This window comes from Eulemur rufifrons, chromosome 30, assembly GCF_041146395.1.
Source record: "Eulemur rufifrons isolate Redbay chromosome 30, OSU_ERuf_1, whole genome shotgun sequence".
Classification (NCBI taxonomy): Eukaryota; Metazoa; Chordata; class Mammalia; order Primates; family Lemuridae; genus Eulemur; species Eulemur rufifrons.
In genome coordinates, this window is record NC_091012.1 from 124,158,501 (window position 1) to 124,181,889 (window position 23,389).

The window sequence follows — 23,389 nt, forward strand, 5'->3', positions numbered from 1 at the left end:
ACAGGCCAAACATGCACTATCCACATTGGGTAGTAATTCTTTTCTCCTTGAAAGGTCAGCTGGGCCACATCAGCAGCATACGCCAACAACAGCACAATGAGGGATGCACCCCAAACAGCTGCTTGAACTAACTAAGGCCTCCCTCATACTAAACTGCCAGGAATTATAGAGATAAAGTGTTTCCAAATGTATTCCTATAATCACTCAAGGAAAACCTTGAAGAAACTAACACACAAAAAAGGAAGTGGACAAACTAAAATAAATAGATCAATTCCCTAACTTCCCTTTTAAAAACCACATCTATCAACAATCTACTTAGCAGCCTGAGAGTATATATTTTTCCTTACGTGGATTTTTTACTTCAAGCCAACAAGGTCCTTTGATCTTTCTGTTCATCAAGAACAATTCCAAGCTAGATGTGTTGGTCCCAAATACGTGAGAAAAAGTTTCTCCTTTCAAATCTTGAGGAAGCTGTGGCATCTCAGCCTGAAAAAGGCAAAAAAAAAATATTTTTGTTTTAAAACTATTACTTCACATTTTCCAAAGTCTATATTTGAAATAAACAAAAGCTTGTCTGTGAAGTACCAGAAGAAACCCCTTTGATACATATGAAATGTAATTTGCCACAAATGAAATCCAAAACAATTCACAGTAGGAAACAAAACCAATTCACAATGACAAAATAATGCATCTTGATGACACCCATTAGAAGAAAAATAGGCCAAGAAGCTCCCCCAAAAGAGAATTTCTGTCCAGAGTTGAATATGCCTTACTGATAAAGAATAGCCAAGTAAGTACCACTCCATTAGAAGAATGAAAGCAATAGAGTGGGACTCATTGAAAATGCTTCCATGGTACTTTTCATCACCACTGCCAGAAATGTTTCTTAAAAGTTTCCCTTTTACAACATCGTGGGATCAAAACACCAGAAAAGAGGTAAGAAGAGGTTAAAGTCCAGTTAATTAACATCCCACAGCAATGACCTTGCTTGTCACAGCACTATAGCAATGCTACTGACACTCCTCTCTCACCTTTCAACTGCTCACAAGGGACACTTCAACAGACTAATTATGTCCAACTCCATCATGTGGCATTCATTCCACTTGACAAACAGTCCTGCTGTTTCAACTTATTTATTTAAAGATGCATACTTGAAAGCAGAGAAAAGCAGTGTAACCTGTAGTCTGTGTACTTAATTTTATCCATTTCAATTATTCACTACTGTAAGTCCACTTCAATGAACTTTGGGCTTGAGGAGCCCTGCCAATACTCCTAATTGAAAGCCAGTTGAAAGTTCAAAAATAGAAAAATGTCATTCTCAACTAAAACCCAGTAATTTTCTTTGACTTACCGAGTATCTAACTTCCAAGTACTCAGATTTTTCTGGAACATCAGGTATCTCAAAAGCATAGTTCTTTTCCACTATCTGGGCAAGTATATATTTAAAAAATCATTAGGACAAAAACTTTTCACAAATTAAACTGACAAGATTACATACACAATATATGCCCTTGTATTTATTTAATCATTAAGAATCCTTATAGAAAACAAAGGTAAATAAAGCCAAAAAGGCACCTTTTCCCTGTTCAACTGGGAATAAAATACCCAGTGACAAACTGCTAAAAGGACTTCTCTTGGACACTAGAGAACTCAGAAATATTTGCATTCAAGAGGGACAATAAATGATTTAAATTTTTTATAATGTTAATGCATTAAATCATTTGCTATTTGATATTAAATAACTTCATCTTACTAAATAAATAATTAGCATTCTAGTAATAGCTCATATTTACTGAGTGTTGGCTATGTGTCAAGAACTGTTCTAATGACCTAATATAAATTAACTATTTTAACCCTTCCAACAACTGTTGAAATAGGGCCCCATTTCTCAGATGAAGAAACAAGCACAAAACATGTTACAAGCACTGGAGGCAATTAATTTGCTATGAGTTATGTTTCCACTCAAATTAATGAATATTATTTTATAAGCAGTTTAAAGACAAAATATTTTTGCAAATCTAATATACTGTTTTTACATTCATACCTATGAAATTTCCATTCAACGAACTATAGCCATGCAAAAGGCATTTTGCATGAAGTAGACATGTGATATCTATTTGCCAAATCAGGAAATGAGCAAACAAATGAATAGAGCTAGAAAAAAATTCATCACCAAATACAAACCTTGGACTTGAACTTCATAATTTTATATTTTGTTGCTATTTTCTCATCAAATTCTTCATAAACATCCTTTATTGCAACTGAAGTTCCCATTTCTTTCCCTGTATTTAGATCAATTTTCTGTTTTCCCACAGAAAGGGGAATGGAGAGAAAAAATAGTATCTGTACAGAAGATCTTCTCAACCACCAGAAACCCAAGTCTACATCAATTTTCATCCTCACCCATTTGAACATCTAAGAGACCCCCAAAATATACTAAATCCAATGCCCAATTCCTCCCAATGGCATCATAAAAGCAAGTCAGAGATAAAGACGATCTCTCCTACAAAATGGAAGAATAAGTATTATAAATCCTAATCAAGAAGTTCCACAGTTCAACTGAGATTGGAAGGGAGTGGGAGGGGAGTGGGGATGTTAAGTCCCAATAAAAAAGGAAGCGCAAATAGAACTGACTTTGTTAAATCGCCATGGAGGCAATGTTACTGCTGCCTATGCAATAAAAGCATGAAAATGAGGCCAAACGCCATGTCATGTTTTAGAACCTTATAGTCCCAACTCCAATTATGGAAATAAGGGATAGGGGAAAAAATGCATTATATACCAAAACTCAGACACTTTTAAACTCTTTCTAACAAGTTGAAAATTTGAGTTCTACTTCATTTCTCTACATTCTCAACCTCTAATGGAGTTGCTGACAATCAGTGTTCACTAGACAGGCAACAATGAAGAAGCATCAGGGTTGTGGAGAATGCATAGCCCTGTTGAAAGATAGAGTTGATGGTGGAACACAGAACGTGTGGCATATATGATTACTAAGCACTAAAAGCTAATCATTAACATCTACCATTTCACGGGGAAGGAAGTAGAGTGTTCGCTCGATGTTTTTCACCATGACACAACAGCTCACGTAGGTTTTGGCTGATTCAATCCAAACTTTGCCAAAGAGAAATACCACACCTAAAAGAATAAGGGAAAAGCACAAGAAAAGAAACATTTCAATTATGTCAAATAAAAGGGGAAATATAAAAGCTCACTGAATGCGTCCACACATTTATGCCTCATGACAACTCATTTTGACAGCAAATTTATATTCACTGCCCACTCCCCAAGACCAGTTCTTTATTCAGTACTTATGCCATATTACACTATCACAATGGTACAATCTGTACCTACTGAGAGGATGGGACAGAATGATTCGAACTTGGTGTAAACATTTTCCCTTTAACCAAGATTACCCAGATTGAGAGAAACAAAACAAGCAAAGTATTTTCCAACAAATTTCATATTTCTCTTGTGAGAACTTACAAATCTGAGACTATAATTCTAAATTTTGCTTTTAGCACTTGTATTTACCAATTAAAAACCAATATGCATGTGTCAGGATAACTATAGTACATCAGTATTTTTCTGTATGTAAAACTCTGCTTAAGAAAAACAATTTATCTCATATCTCTTATTCCATATAATAATAAAGATTTCATAATAAGGTTCTATTATTATCTCCTATTTCACCCTTTCTACCTCTCAACTACTTAAGACATCTGGCTAGGTAGTGTTTATAATGTTCTTTTCTATTTCAGTTTAACAGAGGGTTTAGTAACCAAATTAATGGACACTCTCCTTTTGAGATCCCTAAGTAAATATAAACCATAAAATGAAAATGCCTTTCTGGACAAATTATTGTTCATGAAAATTGGCCATGAAGAAAGGACTCCAAAGATTCAATAGTCAACACAAGATATGGTCACTGTGCAAAATACTGTTCACAAGGCCAATTACCCCAGTTTCACAAGACTGCTCATCAGTGCTTCCTTTTGTCATATGTCCTGGTAGAAATAAGACCATCTAAGAATTCTCATTTCTTAAGATGATTAAAATTCTTACAAAAGTTGCGTGATTTTCAGCTGGGGGGAGGAGGCAGGGAAGATAGGGGAGGGGGAAGGGAGGACTATGGGGAGATTAAAAAAGAAAAAATCACAGTAGCTCAGAAAATTAAAAGTCATCTCACAACAGTTAAAGATGGAAAAACAAAATTCCATGCAAAGAAAAATAAAGACCCTAATATTGGATTCAAAGATTCAAATAGCTCATTTTACAGTCAAACTAATATCACATTTCATGCAACACATTTGACACTGTTTATGCCTCATTTGCCACAAAAAGATCATGATAAACAAAGATTACATTCCCCCCAAAGTTACTAGCTGAAACCAGGTGCAGCCAGGATTATTCAACCTTGAAAAAGTCATAATGAAGACAGGATATCTTCCCATGTGCAAAGAGTAAGATTCTTTTCATAATTATGGAGCATTCAGCAACAACTGACTTACTTAGAATCTGTAAGAAAGTGAGAAACAATAACAGGGTCTTTGGGAGTACTTCATTTTTATTAGCAGCATTGATTTCACCAAAGCTCAGTGATCATTACCTGCTATCATGATGAAACTGTTCAACCCTCTGAAATTAAAGAACTTTTTTAAAAAGCCATCTTATTTAACTCTTTGGCATCAACAACAGAGAAAGATGTGCCGTGGCAGGGAACACAACTTGAGAAGTACCACAGAAAAGCAGAGTGGACTGAGGGTGAGAAGCCCAGACTTCCACCCTAAAGAGCTGACTACTTTATCTTTTGGAGCCTCAGTTTCCTCCTAAGTGAGTAACTAGATTAGATGATCCTCTGAGGCCTTCTCCAGGACTAGAAATTTCATTTTGCCTAAGCATTTGGATGACAGACCAATAACAGATTAATACCTCTTTCAATTGCAAAATATTTCCCAGTACCGGTTGAAAAAGCCTATCCATGACTATGGTCAGTACCAGGAATTCAATAACACCACATATATCATATATTGGTTGTTTTGCAAATATAACTGTGCTTCAATGCTTCAATCTCAACATCCAACACCTGTTACTACAGACCAGCACTAGCCAACAGAAATTTCTGTAATGGAATTGTTCTGTATCTGAGCCATCCCACATGGTAGCTACTAGCCACATGTGGCTATTGGGCACTTGAAACATGGCTAGTGACTGAGAAACTGTTTTAAATTTTATTTCATTTTAACTAATTCAAAGAGCTACAGGTGGCCAGTGGCTACCATAGTAGACAGTCACTAGCTCTAGATCCTTGTGCTGCAAAATGATGCTCTGTTTACTAATAAAAGTATCAACCAGTAAACAAAGGGCAGAAATAATCAATTCATTTTCACAAAAGAAAGAAAGACAGTTGTTTCTTTTTTTTTATTTTCCTGCTGTTATGAAGTGAAGACAGTTGTTTCTTAAGGTTCTAATACTTGGCAATTGACACTGGCAATCTGATGTTTTATTGGTGTACTTACTTTGGGCATCATCCACTTTTGTGTTACTCACCCTTATACCACACACTACTACAAAGCTTCAAGAGGCAAACTTAATTATAGCAGCAAATGCAACACTGATTCTCTGAAGCCTTTCATTTGCATTTACAAGACTATCAATCACTGTGCAGTTTATTTCAACAACCATTTATTAAACACCTACTATGTGTCTGGTATTGTGCTGGATGCTGGACATAAAAGATCCCAGCCCTTCAGGAGCTTATGGGCTTTGGGAGAAGGAAAAACACAGACCAAGATCATTTCAAAATACTATGACAAATGCTACAATGGGAATGGATATGATGGGCTCACAGGGAAAGGACTCTTAGGCCCACCTGGAGCTTTAGGAAAACTCCCAGGAGATGACATCTGGGCTGAATTTTGAAGAATAAGCCAGATGAAGGCATTCCAGTAAGACAAAACACAATGAGTAAAGGGACACAGTATGTATAAAGAGCACTAAGATATATATAGGAAACTATTTCTAGAGCTCAAAATTCATAGACAGCAGGCATCAGAAGCCTTACTAAGGAGTTTGGACTTTACGTTGTAGGCAGTAGCCACTGAAGATTTTTTTTAAATGAGGAAATGACATAGAGTTACCCTTTTGATCAATTACTCTGGCAGTAATGTGGAGGATGATAACTTAGACATCAATTAGAGGCTGGTACAATTGTTTCAGTAGGCAAGAAGGGATTGGATGGTAGTTGTGAGGAGAAATAGAAGATAGGTTGTCTATTTTAGGAGGAGAAAACTAGTAAGATCTGGTGAGGAAAGTGAGGAAAAGGAGGGAATCAAGGATGGCTCCCAGGTTTCTAGTTTTGATGGGACCATTAACCAAGTTAGGGAATGAAATTCAGCATTGAGCAGAAACATCAAATCACAGAGAGTAGTATTGGGATGGGCAGGCCCACCATATTGCACAGCTCCAGGGAGCACCAGTCACACTGCAGTGCTCCAGGGAGATCACATGAAGATGGTATCCTCTGAGGTTATATAATGGGGTAGCCCTGGGTTTCAGCAATGGATGGGAAATCATTTGCTCAGCCTCAGGTAATTATACTTACCAGCCTACTTTCCAGCAGAGAGCAACAAAGTAATCAAAGAGCTGAGAGGGTCTAACCAAATCATATTGCCCTAACTAAAATAGATTAAGATTGCATTTCTAAGATTATATCTTTACCTAAGAAACTAACACATGGCAGTGTGCTACTCAAGTGGCTCTGCAAGAGTTTATACACATTTGATAACTGAAGCATATTAATGCTTCTGTCCCTCCTCACAGACCATTAACGTTTTTCTAGTTAAAGTCAATGTTTGATTATCTTTAAGGTAAATTTGGCTTTCAAGTCTGACAGTTAACACTTAGCTTCTTATTCATACACTTGACTTTACTAACATCTAGGTACTCTCTCTATTTTCAATGGAGGCAGCCTCCAAGAAACCACTTTGAAAAATGTAGTTTATATCTACCACAGACCCAAAAATAAAAACAACTCTGTTTAAGGGTATATACTGTATCTTACATTAATCTTACAGACATTATCATGCACCACAATGAAGGGCTCAACGTGGTACAAAAGAAAACTGAACAGCCTCCTGGCTTGTGAGTCAAGAATTCATAGTATTAGCTCTTTAGGGTGACCTGGGAATCATCCTTGATTCCTCCTTTCTGTCACCTCACTCATCCAATCCACTGATAAGTTTGTATCAAAATACATATCAAATGCCTTCACTTTTCTCCTTCTCCCCAACCACCAGAGTCCAAGGAACTAGCAGCCCTGCCCTGGACTAAATGATCTCCAGAGCTTCCACACTTCCCCATGACCCCACTCCAGGCCACCCCTCCACATGTGTGCACGCACGCAAACACGTAGCGCCTATTCTCCACACAAACCAGAGTATTTCTGTTCAAGTGTAAACCCAATTATGTGACCAGCATCCCCTGCATTTAAAACCATCCCCATTGCTCTTAGACTAAGATTCAAATTCCTTTTTTTTTTTTTTTTTTTTTTTTTGAGACAGAGTTTCACTCTGTTGCCCAGGCTAGAGTGCCATGGCGTCAGCCTAGCTCACAGCAACCTCAAACTTCTGGGCTCAAGCGATCCTTCTGCCTCAGCCTCCCAAGTAGCTGGGACTACAGGCATGCGCCACCATGCCCGGCTAATTTTTCTATATATTTTTAGTTGTCCAGCTAATTTCTTTCTATTTTTGGTAGAGATGGGGGTCTCACTCTTGCTCAGGTTGGTCTCGAACTCCTGAGCTCACACGATCCGCCCGCCTCAGCCTCCCAGAGTGCTAGGATTACAGGCGTGAGCCCTCGCACCTGGCCTCAAACTCCTTAATATGGCTTTTAAGGTTCTTCATTAAATGGCCTTTGCATTTATCTCCAACTTCATTTTATACCAATCTTGTCACTTGATTATTATGCTATAACCACACAGGTCTCCTCCTTCCTCTCCATGCCTTTGCACTTACTGGTTCCTTAAGCTGAAATGCCCTTTCCTCAGCTCTGCACGTGCCTCAAATCTCAGCCCATTGGTCATCTTCTCAGACGGGCCCTTCCCTGGCCATCATCCGACTCATTCCCTTTATATCACTTATCATCTTATTTACTGCTAATTTCCCCCACCCACTCCCACCCCACTAAAATGTAAGCCCCATCACAGCGTAGGGAATTTGTCCAGCTTATTCACCCCCTCTCAGTGCGTGGCACACAACAGGTGTTCAAATTTGCTGAGTAAATACACAAATTAATGACTGATTCCATTTAAAGTAAAATACATTCCTATAACTTCAGATACATCAAAGGTGAACTACACACACATTCTAAAACCACATATAACTGACTTTTAGAATAAGCACTTTTAAGGATTATTCACACCAAAGCTCCTCTCCATCAGTGTGGCTCATGAACTTTGCCATGAATGAGTACTGATCTCTTACAATGTACGTGAGGGCAGAGCTTGGCCTGAGCCAATTACAATTACTAAAGCATTTAATGGAAAAGTGCTACTCCATACTAAAGGCATATAGTTACCTTACATATGATTACCTGGTTGGTTGTACTGATCTTCATAAGCATCCAGCCAATAAAACTGGAATACTTGTTCCTCATCTGCCCCTTTAACCAATGGGAGGCAACTGGAATCCACTTGAACTTCCTGAGCTGAGAAACTGCTGCCATCTTTCTGATCAATGTCCCAACAAGAGACATCTGGGAGAAAATTTCCTCTGCAGAAATCACATTTTCAAAAACCTTTCAAAATCCAACAGAATAATTATAGATCTATTTGCCAGAAAAGTCATAAAATGCTCTTACAAGTAGGATGTGGTCCCTTTCCCAGGATCTGCCTTGTGTTTCACCCTCTCTGCTGGCTCACTCTCTTGGTCCAAAGTCTTGGCAGCAATTGGCTCCACGTCCACCTCCTCAGCTTCCATGGGCTCATCAAAGTCACCATCTTCAAACTCCATTGCCCATGACTCCTGCTCATCTTCTGCATGCTCCGCCTGCACCAGCTCTCCTGTAGGCATCATTGCACATTCCTGTCAAGTGCTGGTGGCATGGGGCACAAAAGGCATACCCAACACTGAACTAGCAGCCTACCCCTTTTCTAAACTATGTTTGCATTTCTCTTCAATCTCCAAAGTGGATGTTTTTTTAACTTTTACTGCTACGAATTCAAATCTTTCAAACTTAAACTTGCCACCAAAATACCTTTGAAATCACCCCCACCTCCTCCATCACAGGGCCTCCATTTCTGGCAACAACTGCTCAACACCCTTGCACTTCTGCCTGACATCAGACTTACCAGAAAATTCAGCACATTTAAAAGCAACAGGAGTTAATAGGGGCTCCTTTCGGGAGATAGACGAAGCAGTTTTTCCTGAAGGAAATGCCTGTAAACGTTTTTAAATATTTAGTCAGTTAGACCTGCAAACTAAAACTATTCAACTGTCCTGCCCTGACCAGAGATAATGACAGTTCCCATTTACAAAAAGATTTTATGTATTATTAACGTAATAGCTTCAATTATTTTACTGTTACCTAGGTTTACAAAAAAAAAAATAGTTGTTTCCAGGAGGAAAATTATTGCATTTAGCACAGTTGTAATACCTATAATAAATACATACTAGTTACCATAAAATTTACTATGAAAAAAGCAGTCACATGCTATTTTTGAAATACATGAAACTATATATTGAATGAGAGACCTAACTTAAAACAAAAATAGAAAACAAATTCAAAGACATTTCCCTCACATAGAAAAGCAACAAAATAAGTTTAAAGCAATATTGTAAGTCAAGATTGAAGGTATTTCTAAACATTTTACCTTGGGGGTATGCACAGAGAAAGGATTCAGTGAAGCTCCAATTGACCTTGTCTTCTTCGGTATCATTACAGGTGTTAGAGTTATTTGAGGTGTCTGAAAAAAGGGTAAAACATTCACGGCCATGCTTGGTTCACCAGACAGAAAAAGTACATTTCTTCACTCACTGAAGCCCAATAAGTAAAGCATTTTTTTCCTTCTCTGCCCCCCACCCCACAATCTGTGTTCTTGCACTGTGGTTACTATAGCAACAATACTACAGAAATCACTAGAAAACCAGAATAGATATTAAACACCCCTCACCAATTTTTTCTTTCTACAATTTAACATATTCTTTCACTAACCCTTGGAGAATATCATATATTTAAAATGTCAAGACAGAACTACATGGTGTTGATGGTAGTCACCTTAATCAACGTCACTTAGAAAGAAGTATACTTCTAAATGAGAGCTTAGTCTTTATGGGAATGGCCAAATTTCAAATTCACAGTGCAGCTAATCCTGTTTGAGTTCTATCAGGGATATCTCACTATTTCTTCCTTCATTCCCACTCAGAATTCAAGATGAGGATCTCACGCTTGATTATGCAGACTGACAGGCTTCAATCTATTTAGGGAACATACACTACAGCAACTGAACACAAGCAGTGAGCATTCACAGAACTGACTCCTGGGTGTATTCTTACTACTTCAAACACACACCCACACAGCCCTATCTACATAATCACATAGCTGTAACAACTGGAAATTACTCACCTAAAATGGTGAGAAGAAACCAATTTGAAGGGCTTTTGTTTTTGTTTTGTTTTTTTAATGTTTTTTTGTTGGTGCTGTCCTTGCAGTTTTAAAAATTCTAGCAATAGTCTGTTTTGTATAATTATTAAAGTGTTTCTTCAGCCTATGTCTCCTGCATATTTTACAACTCCTGGATATTTACTTACCTCAGTGTTCAGATCCTGTAGAATGTCACCTAACAGATCATCCTTGGACAAATCTACAGCTTTCTAGAAATTACAAAGAAAGATAAAATGAGAAAACCCTGCACTTGAAATTTTCACCCAGAAATGTCTATGAGAAGAACCAAACCAGTCAGTCCTTGCTTCTTCATTCCTAACTGCTAAACTACCATTCATAGATTTTAACAACCACCTATATATTTAATTCCCAAATCTACAGCTCCCATCCTCTATTTTCATCCTCATTCCATGATCTTCCTGCTAATCACTGAAATTAAACATACTCTCAGTTCTGCTTTTCTGTTCAATTTTCTTTTCTATCTCCCAAGTTCCAACCACTGAGCTGGCTAAGTTCACTTAGAAATCTATATCCAACTTAGCGAGTGAAATTGGGAAAATGTTACTCAAATATATATTGACCTCACCTATTGTCTGTATAATCAAATATCAATTCACTTCACAAAGGAAAAGACAAAATATTAGAAAACTATTAAACTCACATCTGCAGTTTTCTTTCCAGCACAAGCAATGAACATTGACTTAATATTGTTTGGTTTTGTCACTACAGGCTTCTTTACATTCCTCTTGTCTTTGTTTCGTGGTTTACCATCTTTTCCTATTAGAATATAAATTATTTAGAAACATGCACCAGAAAAAATCAAACTGGAAAAACTAAAATCCTAGTCACCTGCTCTCTATATATGTAAATTTGAGAAGAAAAGTATTAATACAAAAATATGAGATTTTATACAAGGTACATAAGGAAAAATATTTTAAGTGAGCTTAATTCAAGAAAACTTGGGCTAAATGTTACTACAAAAACTGATGAAACACCAGTTAAATATCAGAATGAGTTAATAAGTGTGACTGTCTAATTGCTACTATTAGTGTGAATAAAAGCTTTTTAAAAAGTGGGATGGTTTTTTGGTTTTATTTTTTGTTTTCCCCACAGAAATAAAAAGATAAAGCTGATCTAGAACCAAGGGATTAGTCCAGGAGCCTTCATGAGATCATCTCTTTAGCTCTATGCTGAATCTGACAGGAAATTCAACTATGAAGAAATGGAATTACCAGTTATGCTACGGTAGCATCCTAATTTCCATTTTATGAGGAACAGCAACCAAACACACACACTATATCGTTATCAATGCTACACAGAACAGAGATATTTGCTCATTGAAGAACAACTTTTGCCATGTGCTTTCTCTTATGACCATGTGTAAATCACCTACAAACTTTTCTTTTTTTTTTTTTCCAAACTTTTCTAATACTGTCAACTTTACTCTCGCTTTCTGATGTATCCCAGAGTAGTCTCGATCTCAGAAAAAACCTAGAATGAATAATTAAAATAGTGTGGTAGTGGCAAACAAATGGGTCAAATGAAATAAAAAATAAAGTCTAGAGTAAGACCAAATTACTTATGGAAATTTAGCATATAACAAAAGTGGCATCTCCTATCACTAGGGAAGAGATGGGCTTTATTAAGTAGTGTTGGCTAGCCATTTGTAAAAGAGTAAATCAGTATAAATACTAAATGGATCACAGATCAAAATTTTCAAAACTGAAATTTTACAAGTACTTAAAAGCAAATTCCTTTGTAACCTGGGTGTGGTGAAAATCTTTCTAACTATGATTCAAAATTCATGTGCAAAAACAAATGATAAATTCAATTACACCAGAAACAAATTAAAAGAAAAACCAGGAAATAATTTTCCAATATGTATCACAGATAAAGGATGAATTTCCCTGATAAAAATTTCCCTGACATAAAGAACTTTAAAAAAAAGACCAAAAGTCCAAAAGGAAAGTGGGCAATAAACACAAACATATATAAACAGTTATTAAGCTTTAGGAAAAGATGCTCAACTTCATACGTAAAAGAAACGCAAATGAAAACCACACTGAAACGCCACTTCTCACATATCAAAGTAGCAAAAATTCAAAAGCTTAACAACATACTCTATGAGCAAGGCTGTAGGTAAATAGGCATTCATAGATTGTTCATGGGAGTCTAAAATGGGACTTCTATGAAGAAGAATTTGGCAAGGTCTAACAAAACTTCATGTGCATTTGCACTTAGAGCTAGCAATCCCATTTCTAGAAATTTTCCCTGAGGAAAACACCATATGCACAGAGTTACTGGATCTGGTACTAAGTGTAATAGCAAATTACTGAAAATAATCTACATGTTCATCCAAGGAAACCATCTGAATAAACTATGATACATTCATACAATGGAATACTATGAAGCTATATAGAAATAAATAAGAAAGAAAAAATCTCCATGTACTAATATGGAGTAATTTTCAGGATATCTTGTTCCATGAAAAAAGCAAAGTACCAAACTATCTACAGAAACTATCTTTTGTGTAAAAAAGAAAAAGAAATACATACAATTATACTCCTATGTATATAACAGAAATAAATTGAAAACAGGTATTCAAACAAAAACTTGTATACAAATGTTCATAGTAGCACTATGCACAATAGGTGGAAACAATCCAAATGTCTATCAACTAATGAATGGATAAACAAAATGTAATAAATCCACACAGAATATTATTCAGCCATAAAAAGGAATATAGTACTAATACATGCTACATGAGTGAAACTTGAAAACATTATGCTAAGTGAAAGAGGCCAGAAACAAAAGGTCACATATTGCACGATTCCATTTATATGAAATGTCCATAATAGGCAAATCCATAGACAGAAAGCAAATGAACGGTTGCTAGGGGCTGAGAAAAGAGAGGCTAGAGAGTGACTGCTAATGGGTATGGGGTTTCCATTGGGGTTATGAAAATGTTCCAGAACTAGATAATGCTGATGGTTGCAAACACTGTGAATATATTAAGTATAACTCATGGAAAATTTTACATTATGTGTATTTTACCACAATAACAAAAGATATTTTTCATGTGCTCAAGACTGTGAAAAGGTTTACAGGACATTTGTGAAAAATGTGAGACAGGAGAACTTCATCAAGGAACTTACATTTTTATTGAGATCATTTGGAACACTTTGAGAACAGAATATAATTAAAATGGTTAGTGTACTAAATTCAGGTCTTAACACAGAGTATGAAAAGAGTAGGTCAATAGAGGTTTGAATAGCAAGGATGGCTTCATGCAGGGGCTTTAATCTCACCATTGTAGTTAGTAGAATTTAGACAGAAGGATAAAAAATACAAGTAAACATTTAAGGTTGAATTCTTCCACAATTTCGTGTTTCTGTTTTGGGTTTTTTTTTTTTTTTTTTTTTTTTGAGACAGAGTCTCACTCCGTTGCCTGGGCTAGAGTGAGTGCCGTGGCGTCAGGCTAGCTCACAGCAACCTCAAACTCCTGGGCTCAAGCGATCCTCCTGCCTCAGCCTCCCCAGTAGCTGGGACTACAGGCATGTGCCACCATGCCCGGCTAATTTTTTTCTATATATATTTTTAGCTGTCCATATAATTTCTTTCTATTTTTAGTAGAGACGGGGTCTCGCTCTTGCTCAGGCTGGTCTTGAACTCCTGACCTCCAGCTATCCACCCGCCTCAGCCTCCCAGAGTGCTAGGATTACAGGCGTGAGCCACCGTGCCCGGCCTCTGTTTTGTTTTATTGTGTTTTCCCACTGAGTTTTCTTCATTGAGACTTGGCTGGTATTTTTCTCTATCTCTGTTTGAAAATAACATGCCAGGGATTACATCCACATCATAAAGAACTGACCTTTCATTTCTGGGCATAACTCTACAATTTATTAAAGTCTTTAAAGTGGACTGCAGAATTTAATTTTCCTTCCTAAGATCTTGTGACCTTATTGGGCTCCTAAGTGGGGGACACAGAAACAGCAGGGACTTGTGGGTGAATGATGGCAAAGCATTAAATAAAAATTTCTAAGACTAGCTCTCTTCCACATCAAATCATTCTCTTAACTAATATATTACTAGGAAGAGATAATATGATGAGTATGGAAACACAGAGATGGCTCATTTATTCAACAATACTGCATACTTTCTTTGTGCCTGCTACTGTGATCGGCACTGTGATCAGGATGACCAGAACATGGGTCCTTTCTTTGACAAGCTCACTGTCCAGTTCAACTTCCTAATTTACAGCTGACAAAACTAAAATTCAGATAGGTAATGGCATTAGTTAGTTCAAGATGACAGTAGACAATTAACACAGCCATAACTCTAACATAGGCCTCCTCAGTTCAGGGATATAAAAGCAGCACGTAAGTTCATTCTCCTCTTCGTGGACTCACATAAACTAGGAATACACAATCAGCCACACTGCTACCAAATTATACCAGTGTATAGAGTTTCTACTTTATGTAGGTTGGCAGAAACTGGAAAGATAGTCCACATATTCTAATTTAACTAATAAATGAATGAAATAAATAACATCCTATGTGGAAAAAAATACACATATGCTTATTTTTTGTAAAAGGAAGCACAAGAAGAATAAACCAGAAAGTAATAAAAATGATTACCTACAGAGATGAGTAGAAATGAGGTAGAAAACATAGGGATGAGAACAAGATTTATCTGAGTATATCTCTATATCATTTTGATTTTTAAATCATATAAATGTCTTACAATATTCAAAAGATAATATTAAAACAAAAGGATGTTTTAAAACCTGAAATTTGAATAAACAAAAATGAACCTGTATAGTAATTGACAACACACACAAAAAATTACTTTATATTAACAAAGCCTGACTATAGACCCTCAGTAGGATATATGCCAAGAACAAATAAAATTGCAAAGAAATCATAAACTTTAATTAGAAAGGTTGTTGGTAGAGGTACTGATTTAGTAATTCTAAAATTATTTTGTGTATATTTTAGAAGACAAGGGTTTTCACTGAGGGTGAAGACAGATACAAATATAGAATTGCGAAGATGAAGAACCAGTAATGTCAGATTTGAACCAATTGAATGTATCAGCACGAATTCATGACATATATAATCTCCCTGTTCTGTTCTATTAACTGAAACGGCCTAAAAGCCATCACAGCCCAGTAGCAATGAACACGTCCATCCCCCAGATCTGAATATACCATTTCTCACTAAAAGGAACCAGGACTCTCGAGAGATGGTTGATTCCAAGTCTCAGGAAGAATACAAGCTAAACCTGGAATACCTTATCTTTTTGGCCTGGAAAGCAAGGAAATGCTCAAACACTGATGAGGCCATGTCAAAAGGACATAGGAGCCAGCTCAAAGGGGCTCCTATTGGCCAAATCTGGGATAATTTGAACATCAAAAGGAAAAATGATGATCACAAAAACTGAATTATATCAGTAAATCTTTTAGAAATCCATGAATTTAAAGTGATAATTTAAAAAGGATCATCAAGAGATCAAACTTAGTACCAATAATAATGGCATGACTGACATTATATGCCCCTGATATGATCAATGGGAAGAACACAACTTTATCTATATTTTAGATGTTGGCAAGACATTTATTTACAAATAAACATGTATTGTCACCAAAATATTTAATCCTAATCTAAGCATGAAGAAGCAATCAGGCAAATCCCAGATTGTGGGACATTCAACAAAACTACCAGCCTGGTCCCTTTAAAAATGTCAATGCCATGAAAGACAAAAAGAAGAGTTGCTGTTCTACACTAAAGAGACATGAAAACTAAAGTGGATGCTGCATTTTTAAAAATATCTATAAAAGACATTATTGGGGCCGGGCGCGGTGGCTCACGCCTGTAATCCTAGCACTCTGGGAGGCCGAGGTGGGCGGATCGTTTGAGCTCAGGAGTTCGAGACCAGCCTGAGCAAGAGCGAGACCCCATCTCTACTAAAAATAGAAAGAAATTATATGGACAGCTAAAAATATATATAGAAAAAATTAGCCGGGCATGGTGGCGCATGCCTGTAGTCCCAGCTACTCGGGAGGCTGAGGCAGGAGGATCGCTTGAGCCCAGGAGTTTGAGGTTGCTGTGAGCTAGGCTGACGCCACGGCACTCACTCTAGCCTGGGCAACAGAGTGAGACTCTGTCTCAAAAAAAAAAAAAAAAGACATTATTGGGCTAATCGGAGAAATTTGAATATAGACAATATATTAGATAATATCGTGATAATGGTATTGTGGTTAAGTAGACAAGTGTCCTTATTCTTAAGAGGTCACTGCTGAAGTTCACAAAGTTCACCAGAAAAAAAAGTCTCTATGTATGTGGTTGGGAAAAGGGAGAGAGGAAACAAATGCTGCAAAATGCTAATCTGCAAATGAGGGTCCAGACTGTCTCTAAAGGGCAAGACAGTACAGATTTTTAGGCTTTTTGGCCGCATGAACCTCTCTTGCACTGTTACATATTCTTCTTTGCATTTTTCTTTCTTTTTTTTTAAATACTCTTTGAAAAATGTGAAAATCATTCTTAGCTTGAAGACTGTTACAAAAACAGGTATGATTTCCTTTTGGGGTAAAAAAATGTTCTAAAATTGATTGTGGTAATGGCTGCACAACCAACTCTGTGACTACATTAAAAGCCACTGAATTTTACACTTTAAATGGGTGAATTGTATGGTATGTGAATTATATTTCAATATAACTAAACCAGCTGTGAGTGGGCCATAGTTAGCTAACCCCAAATCTAGCACTTGGTGGTAGAAGACTAATAATTAACAAACTAAACAAAAAAAAAACAGATATTGAAGAGAATTTCCCATTCTCATTTTATAAGAACTAAATCAACTGTTTACTCAAAAAAAAATGTATCAATGATTGCATAGCTAAGAAAATCTCACACAATCATATCATTTTAAATTTCAATTAAACAAAGCAAGTTGATTAGTTCTAAACCTTGTTATTGTACTATACAATTATCAAAGAGCTAAAATTATAAGTACATCATTTCGGTAGGAATTAAAAGACATCATTTATTGGTGCAGCCCTCAAAATTAGCAAGTCTAAAATGACCACAGAACTGAAAATTCCAAAATAAGTAAAAGACCAAACTCTTTGGATAATAGAAACATGAAACTTCATTTCCTAGTGGTGTTTTTGCTTTTTACATTTAATTTTCTACCTAACTACACTTCTCACAATAGTGGAACATAGTCTATACCTAAAATCAATGATGGTAGGTCCTTCCCTCAAAGGGAAACTGTATCACAGTACCAAGTCATCTCAAATTTTAGCTAATTCTTTAAATTTCAAAGAATGACATTCTCATGAAAACAAAATATAGGTACCTTTCTCACTGACATCAAGGGCATTGTCTTCAAGGTCATCATCAAAAATCTCTCGGCCATCTTCCACATAACCAATACCATCTGCAGTAATAAAAATTTAATATTGGGATCAAGTTTCTAAAAGTGGCCAATAATATTTTAGCCATGACCAAAAGAAAAAAAATCCCTTTTATACCCATTCAGATGCTCTCCTGGCCTGTGCTATTTTTAAGTGCAACACAATCCTGTTCAAATAGGTGTCAGACAAGGCACAGCATTGACATAACAGGTGTGAAATCAAAACCAAAGGATATACATTATATCCAGGTAGGTAAACTGGGGAAATGATTTGGCCCACAGCATCAAAGTTTGCCACAATAGGATGCTTTATAGCAGTTTTACTCTACCAGAAAATAACAAGTGAAAGAGTCAAGATTACCACAAGTCCAGAAAGGCACCCCAGGCTACAAAGGAAACCTGGCAATATAGCCAAGTCCAATTACAGAAGTATTACAGAAACATAAAGAGTCACAGACACAGTCTACATCTCCTCCCTGTGGTCAGCATTCACATGCCTAAAATGTCAGACCCTACAAGCAGGAACCAGTGAGATTTCTACAAGGGGTGTAAGAACATTAGGCCCAGCCTTTTCACAGTGCTTTCCACTGTTCAAGTTACTTTTTCATACCTGGAACCTTGTGTACTCATCACAGCAAATCTGGGAGATAGGTAGTTTTCTTATCTCCACATTACAGATGAAGAACTTAAGGCTCAGAGAGATCAAGTGACCTGTCTAAGGTCATACAGAATCGTGACCCTGCATTCCTTAATTCCAAGTGCTATGTGTTGGCCCCACGGGCACATGGCTCCTCCTAATTCCTACGTAACTATATCCTGGAGGATTTATACTATATTCTGAGGTATATGCCTAGATTCTTCAAAATATCTCCAAATAAACTTCCTATTGTTCTGCTTCCTCATCCTCAAATAATTAAGGAAAATCCAAACCAGAGGTAAGATCCTAACTGTGCCTTTCATCTATCTGCCTAGGCAAAGCAGCAACTCTACTGCATTAGAATCCATGAGAAGCAATTATTTAATAACACAGTATCTGGCAGGCAATTTCCCCCCACGTACCATCATCCACGATCCAGTCATCATCTTGGCGTGCCTGAACCAGCTTTGAATACTGTTCTTCATCAACTTCTTCATAAACACTTGTGAAGTCCTCAACCTGCCATTATACAAGTTAAGTTTGAGAAAAAGCTTCAAATGGAGCGAAAGTGTTAAACAATTCTGATGAAAAAATTGTCAAACTGAAATTGGAATGGCAGCCTGAAGGAGTAGCTGCAACCAAATCATGAGTTCTGACATTCAACACCACTACAGGGTTTTCCTTAAATAGACATCAATTAACTTAGTATTCCTTTTAGGTGGGTGTTAACATAAGATATTAAACGATTCCATTAGCATAATATACTTGTCACACCATCAATTACTCATCTACTTCATAAAAAACAAACTGAATTATAGCCAATTCTTCATTAGCTGCTTTGGGGATTATTCACTTGCAATTTCTAGACTGGTTTCTCCTATACTTAGCAAACCTGTAAGGCATGCCACCTCCCTCTCCACTAGCTGACGTATGCTCTGTGAACAGATGATAAGTTTAGTAACTATTCAACCAACCGAATATAATTCAAAAGGAAAATCTCCCTCATCCATCCTCCTCCAAAAATTAGCAAAACAAACATACTCTATGTTCTACAGGCAAACTAGAAATGGTTTTTCAGTGATCCCTGTTTGCATTACCACTGATTCCCCATCATCCTCAGGTCTTGAAACTGCATACAGACTTAAATGCTGAGCTATTTGAAAAGCAAGTCCAGAGAGTGGCAGGTTCTCCAATCACACTGGCTGCCTGACTGCCAGAGGGTCAGAGCACCATGAGCTATTCTTATGAATAAAGCAGATCACCCCTGCATAGTTAAAACAACAAACCAAACAGACACACACTACTGCTGCAGCTGTCTGTGGTGACAGGCCACTGACTTCCCAGATGGGAATCTGGTGGGCTGGTTAGCAAGATCTCATAGATACCTCATTAAAAATTCCCCCTTCTCGCAAGAGTTCTTCCTTTGTCAAATGGGGTGTGGGGAAAATTACTAACTCCACTTGAAGAGTTAACAACCTAGGGAAAAACTTGGACACAGAGCTTTGAGAGTCTGATGGCCAGAGCTGACTGGATTTCTGCCACAACCACAAGGCTTATAATAATTACAGGATTAGGCTTAGTTTCCACCTCCTTTTTAACCTACGCTACAGGGATCACTGGTGAATAATGATTTGGCCTTTGACCACCTGGTAACAGAAACTACCTGCTCTATCAAATTAAGTTTTTAACAACACAGATGCAAACTAGTCCCATTAATATTACTGTACTGACCAATTTTCTTTTTTCTGGTGGAGGGGAACTGGTACAATTATTTTGGTTGAAGACATACTTTGTCTCTTATGTATTAATAAATAATTCACTTACATACTATCAAGAAGAGACCAGAAAACTATTTTTAAAAATCATTTTGAGTAAAAAGTAATTTTAAGTCTATCTTTAAAAACAACATTGTTATTGCTCAGCATGAACTCTTAGAGCCATACAATTAACATCACAGTGTTTAAAGGGAAATTAGCCACATTGTGCCAACATCTGAAATGTCCCACAGAACTCCTTTATAGAAGTACCTACTTAAAAATGCTTTACTCCTGCTTTACTGTAATCCTTTTAGCAACCCTTTATGATCTGGTTGTCTCACTTAACTTGAACAAATGGTGCCAAATGGCAAAAATCTACTGTTTGCTTAGTTGCCCAATATAATACAGATCATAGAATATGCATATTCTAAAGCCAGAATGCCTGGGTTCAAAACAGCATCTGCCACTGTGACCTCACTAAACTTTCTGTGCCTCCAATATCTCACCTGCAAAACGTTGTTAATCACAGCATCTAATTTCATTTGGTTATTGCAAGGATTAAATAAGTATACTGCTAAAAGCACTTAGAACAGTGTATCAGCTCAAAATATACATCAGTTGTTGTTTCTGTTGTTATTATTTTCTAGTATTGATTAATCACTCTCTAGCCTTAAGACAATTAAGATACTCAGGGAACACTGAAGGCGAAGCTAGGCAATGTTGTGCAGAGGGTGGCCACTCTGTTTCTTTACCTGCAGGCCACAAACAGTGGCTGGAGGAAAATGGCTGAAAGACCATCACATTCAATCTTACAAGCAGGACACAGCAGAAGTAAGGTCCAAGTCCCCACTGCCGTTCCCCTTGCAAACAAGATTAGGAAGAACAATTCTCTCCAAGGAGAAGTAGTGCTTAGCTAGACTGCTCAATACCTTAAGAGTAAAGTAAAAGTACCTCCAAGTTACCCCAACAAAGCCATAGGACTTAGCTGAGATACAGTATGCTCAATAAGGAAAAATACATAGCTGTACTTTCATTTTGGAATTTTCAAATCATGTGTAATGTGCCTTATAGGAACTTTAAGAGTTGAGTACTCTATAATTTGTAAACCTATCTCATGCCAATGCATGTTCAACATTAAGAAATTATTATAATAAGAGGCTGGGAATATATCAATATTTCTAATCGGGGCAAAGGTGACATAAAACTAATTGCAAGCTATGAATTAAATGAAGCACAGGGGAGAAAAAAGAAAAATGGTTACTTACTTCATATTTATACTTCTCACCAGCTTTAGCCTTTTTTAGTCTTTCTAGAGCTTCTTGGCGCCCTTTCTTTGATATTTTTTCTCGCCGGGCTCGAGAAGCTACAAAACTCCCTGAATCTGACACAGCTGAAAGAAACCCAAATTTACAGAAGATGTCACAAAACTGTCAGTCATCTTCCCTCAAAAACAAAGGAACATTTCTCGCCAATAGTAACACATAATTTTAATATTATACAAATGGATACTTGTAACAACGTAAATAATTCCCAAAGCTCATGGCAAAATATGCAGATGTGTGTCTTCAGAAATTTTCTCTAAGATCCAGTTAAAACTGAAACCACTGTTATTTTTTCCTCCAAAAAGAGGAAAGTCCCCAATTCAACTGATATCCTATGGAGACACTAGAGAAGGGAGATCAGCCGTTAGCTAGTCCATAATCTTTCCATCAGAAATGACAAGCCACAAGTAATCCAGTGTGTTATAAAAGGACAATTCATTTTGTATTCTGTTAATCAAGACTTTAAGGAGCATCTGCTCTTTGCAAAGTAGTAGGCATTATTAGAGACACAAAGATCAAAAAGATGTGGTCCCTGTATTTACAGAACTTACAGTCTAATTTGGGAAGTAAGTAGCAACTGGCTCTAAAACAACATTTAGAAGTAAGTAATGCATGTCCTAATAGAAGTTCAGATAAAGTACCTGGAATTTCAAAGGAGGAATAGATTAGAAACTGGGGGAATTTAAGAAAGACAGCTCTGAGGAGATTCTTGATTCTATCACTAATTTAAAGGCCTCAGTTGGCTATATTATAGGATGACAGTAAAAAAAATTACAAAGATTAAAATGTGTTTTGTCGAAAATTACTGAACTACCAGAGGATCTCAGTGTTCATTCACTTAATCCTTGAATTATTCATGCTTTTGGTCATTATAAATTGACCACTCCACACACATACTAAAAAGAATTCCTCCACAGAATTAAGACTTTCATATACCAGCTGATGAATAACCAAGTCAAGCACTACAGTGCTGCCGGTCAGCCATGAGTTTAGGCTCAGCATGATTGTCATCTATGTCTGTAAAATGGAGTATTTTATTGTATCTGGTGATAATTAACTTATAAAAAGGAGTAGGCACAGAAAAGGAGAAGTATTGATAAGAGGTATCCTAAAAGCTCCAACCCTGCTGGAATGTTCACAACAACATTAAGCTGTTTGACTGAAATAGAAGATACAATTTAAAGAAGATGTACTAAATGCTGGCAATAAACTATTGAAAACTATATCTTAAAGGTGAAGCATAATTAGAGATCTTGTTTTTTTCTAGCTCTCTAGAAATGGAATCTCTCTTTATAACATCTCAGTCTATTGTTTGACTTTCACATTTGACTTTTAAATCCATTTTCAGAAAGACATTAAGTAAAAATTAAGGAATGCAGGTACTTAATAATGACAGCCACAAAATCTTGGGTGTCACTCAAATGATTTCAAAAATCATGAGCAGGCCTACATGAAAAGATTTCAGAGATTATTAAACATGACCACTAAAAGTGAAAAGCTGGCCTCAGTGTATCCCCTTCAAGATTCCCTTGACTCCTGATAAAATCCATAGGTCTTCAAATGGACTTATTCCATGGGCAACAATATTCCACTACACA

The 23,389-nt window shown here is 36.8% G+C and overlaps 1 protein-coding gene across 3 annotated transcripts in view; it reads right to left on the minus strand.

The window, feature by feature from the left end:
* POLA1 (DNA polymerase alpha 1, catalytic subunit) overlaps positions 1 to 23,389 on the minus strand; it is a 280,021-nt gene that overhangs the window by 253,455 nt on the left and 3,177 nt on the right. For 2 of the 3 annotated variants that reach the window (XM_069464422.1, XM_069464421.1), the window contains exons 2-14: positions 21,735 to 21,859; positions 19,135 to 19,231; positions 18,019 to 18,099; positions 11,324 to 11,439; positions 10,809 to 10,871; positions 9,872 to 9,964; positions 9,350 to 9,437; positions 8,860 to 9,061; positions 8,593 to 8,771; positions 3,026 to 3,138; positions 2,185 to 2,301; positions 1,352 to 1,426; positions 348 to 486 (exon numbers count right to left, since the gene is read on the minus strand). In XM_069464422.1, coding sequence (XP_069320523.1) covers positions 348 to 486; positions 1,352 to 1,426; positions 2,185 to 2,301; positions 3,026 to 3,138; positions 8,593 to 8,771; positions 8,860 to 9,061; positions 9,350 to 9,437; positions 9,872 to 9,964; positions 10,809 to 10,871; positions 11,324 to 11,439; positions 18,019 to 18,099; positions 19,135 to 19,231; positions 21,735 to 21,859 — 1,488 coding nt within the window. The remainder of the gene's footprint in view (positions 1 to 347; positions 487 to 1,351; positions 1,427 to 2,184; positions 2,302 to 3,025; positions 3,139 to 8,592; positions 8,772 to 8,859; positions 9,062 to 9,349; positions 9,438 to 9,871; positions 9,965 to 10,808; positions 10,872 to 11,323; positions 11,440 to 18,018; positions 18,100 to 19,134; positions 19,232 to 21,734; positions 21,860 to 23,389) is intronic. The other variant, XM_069464423.1, reaches the window with a different exon arrangement.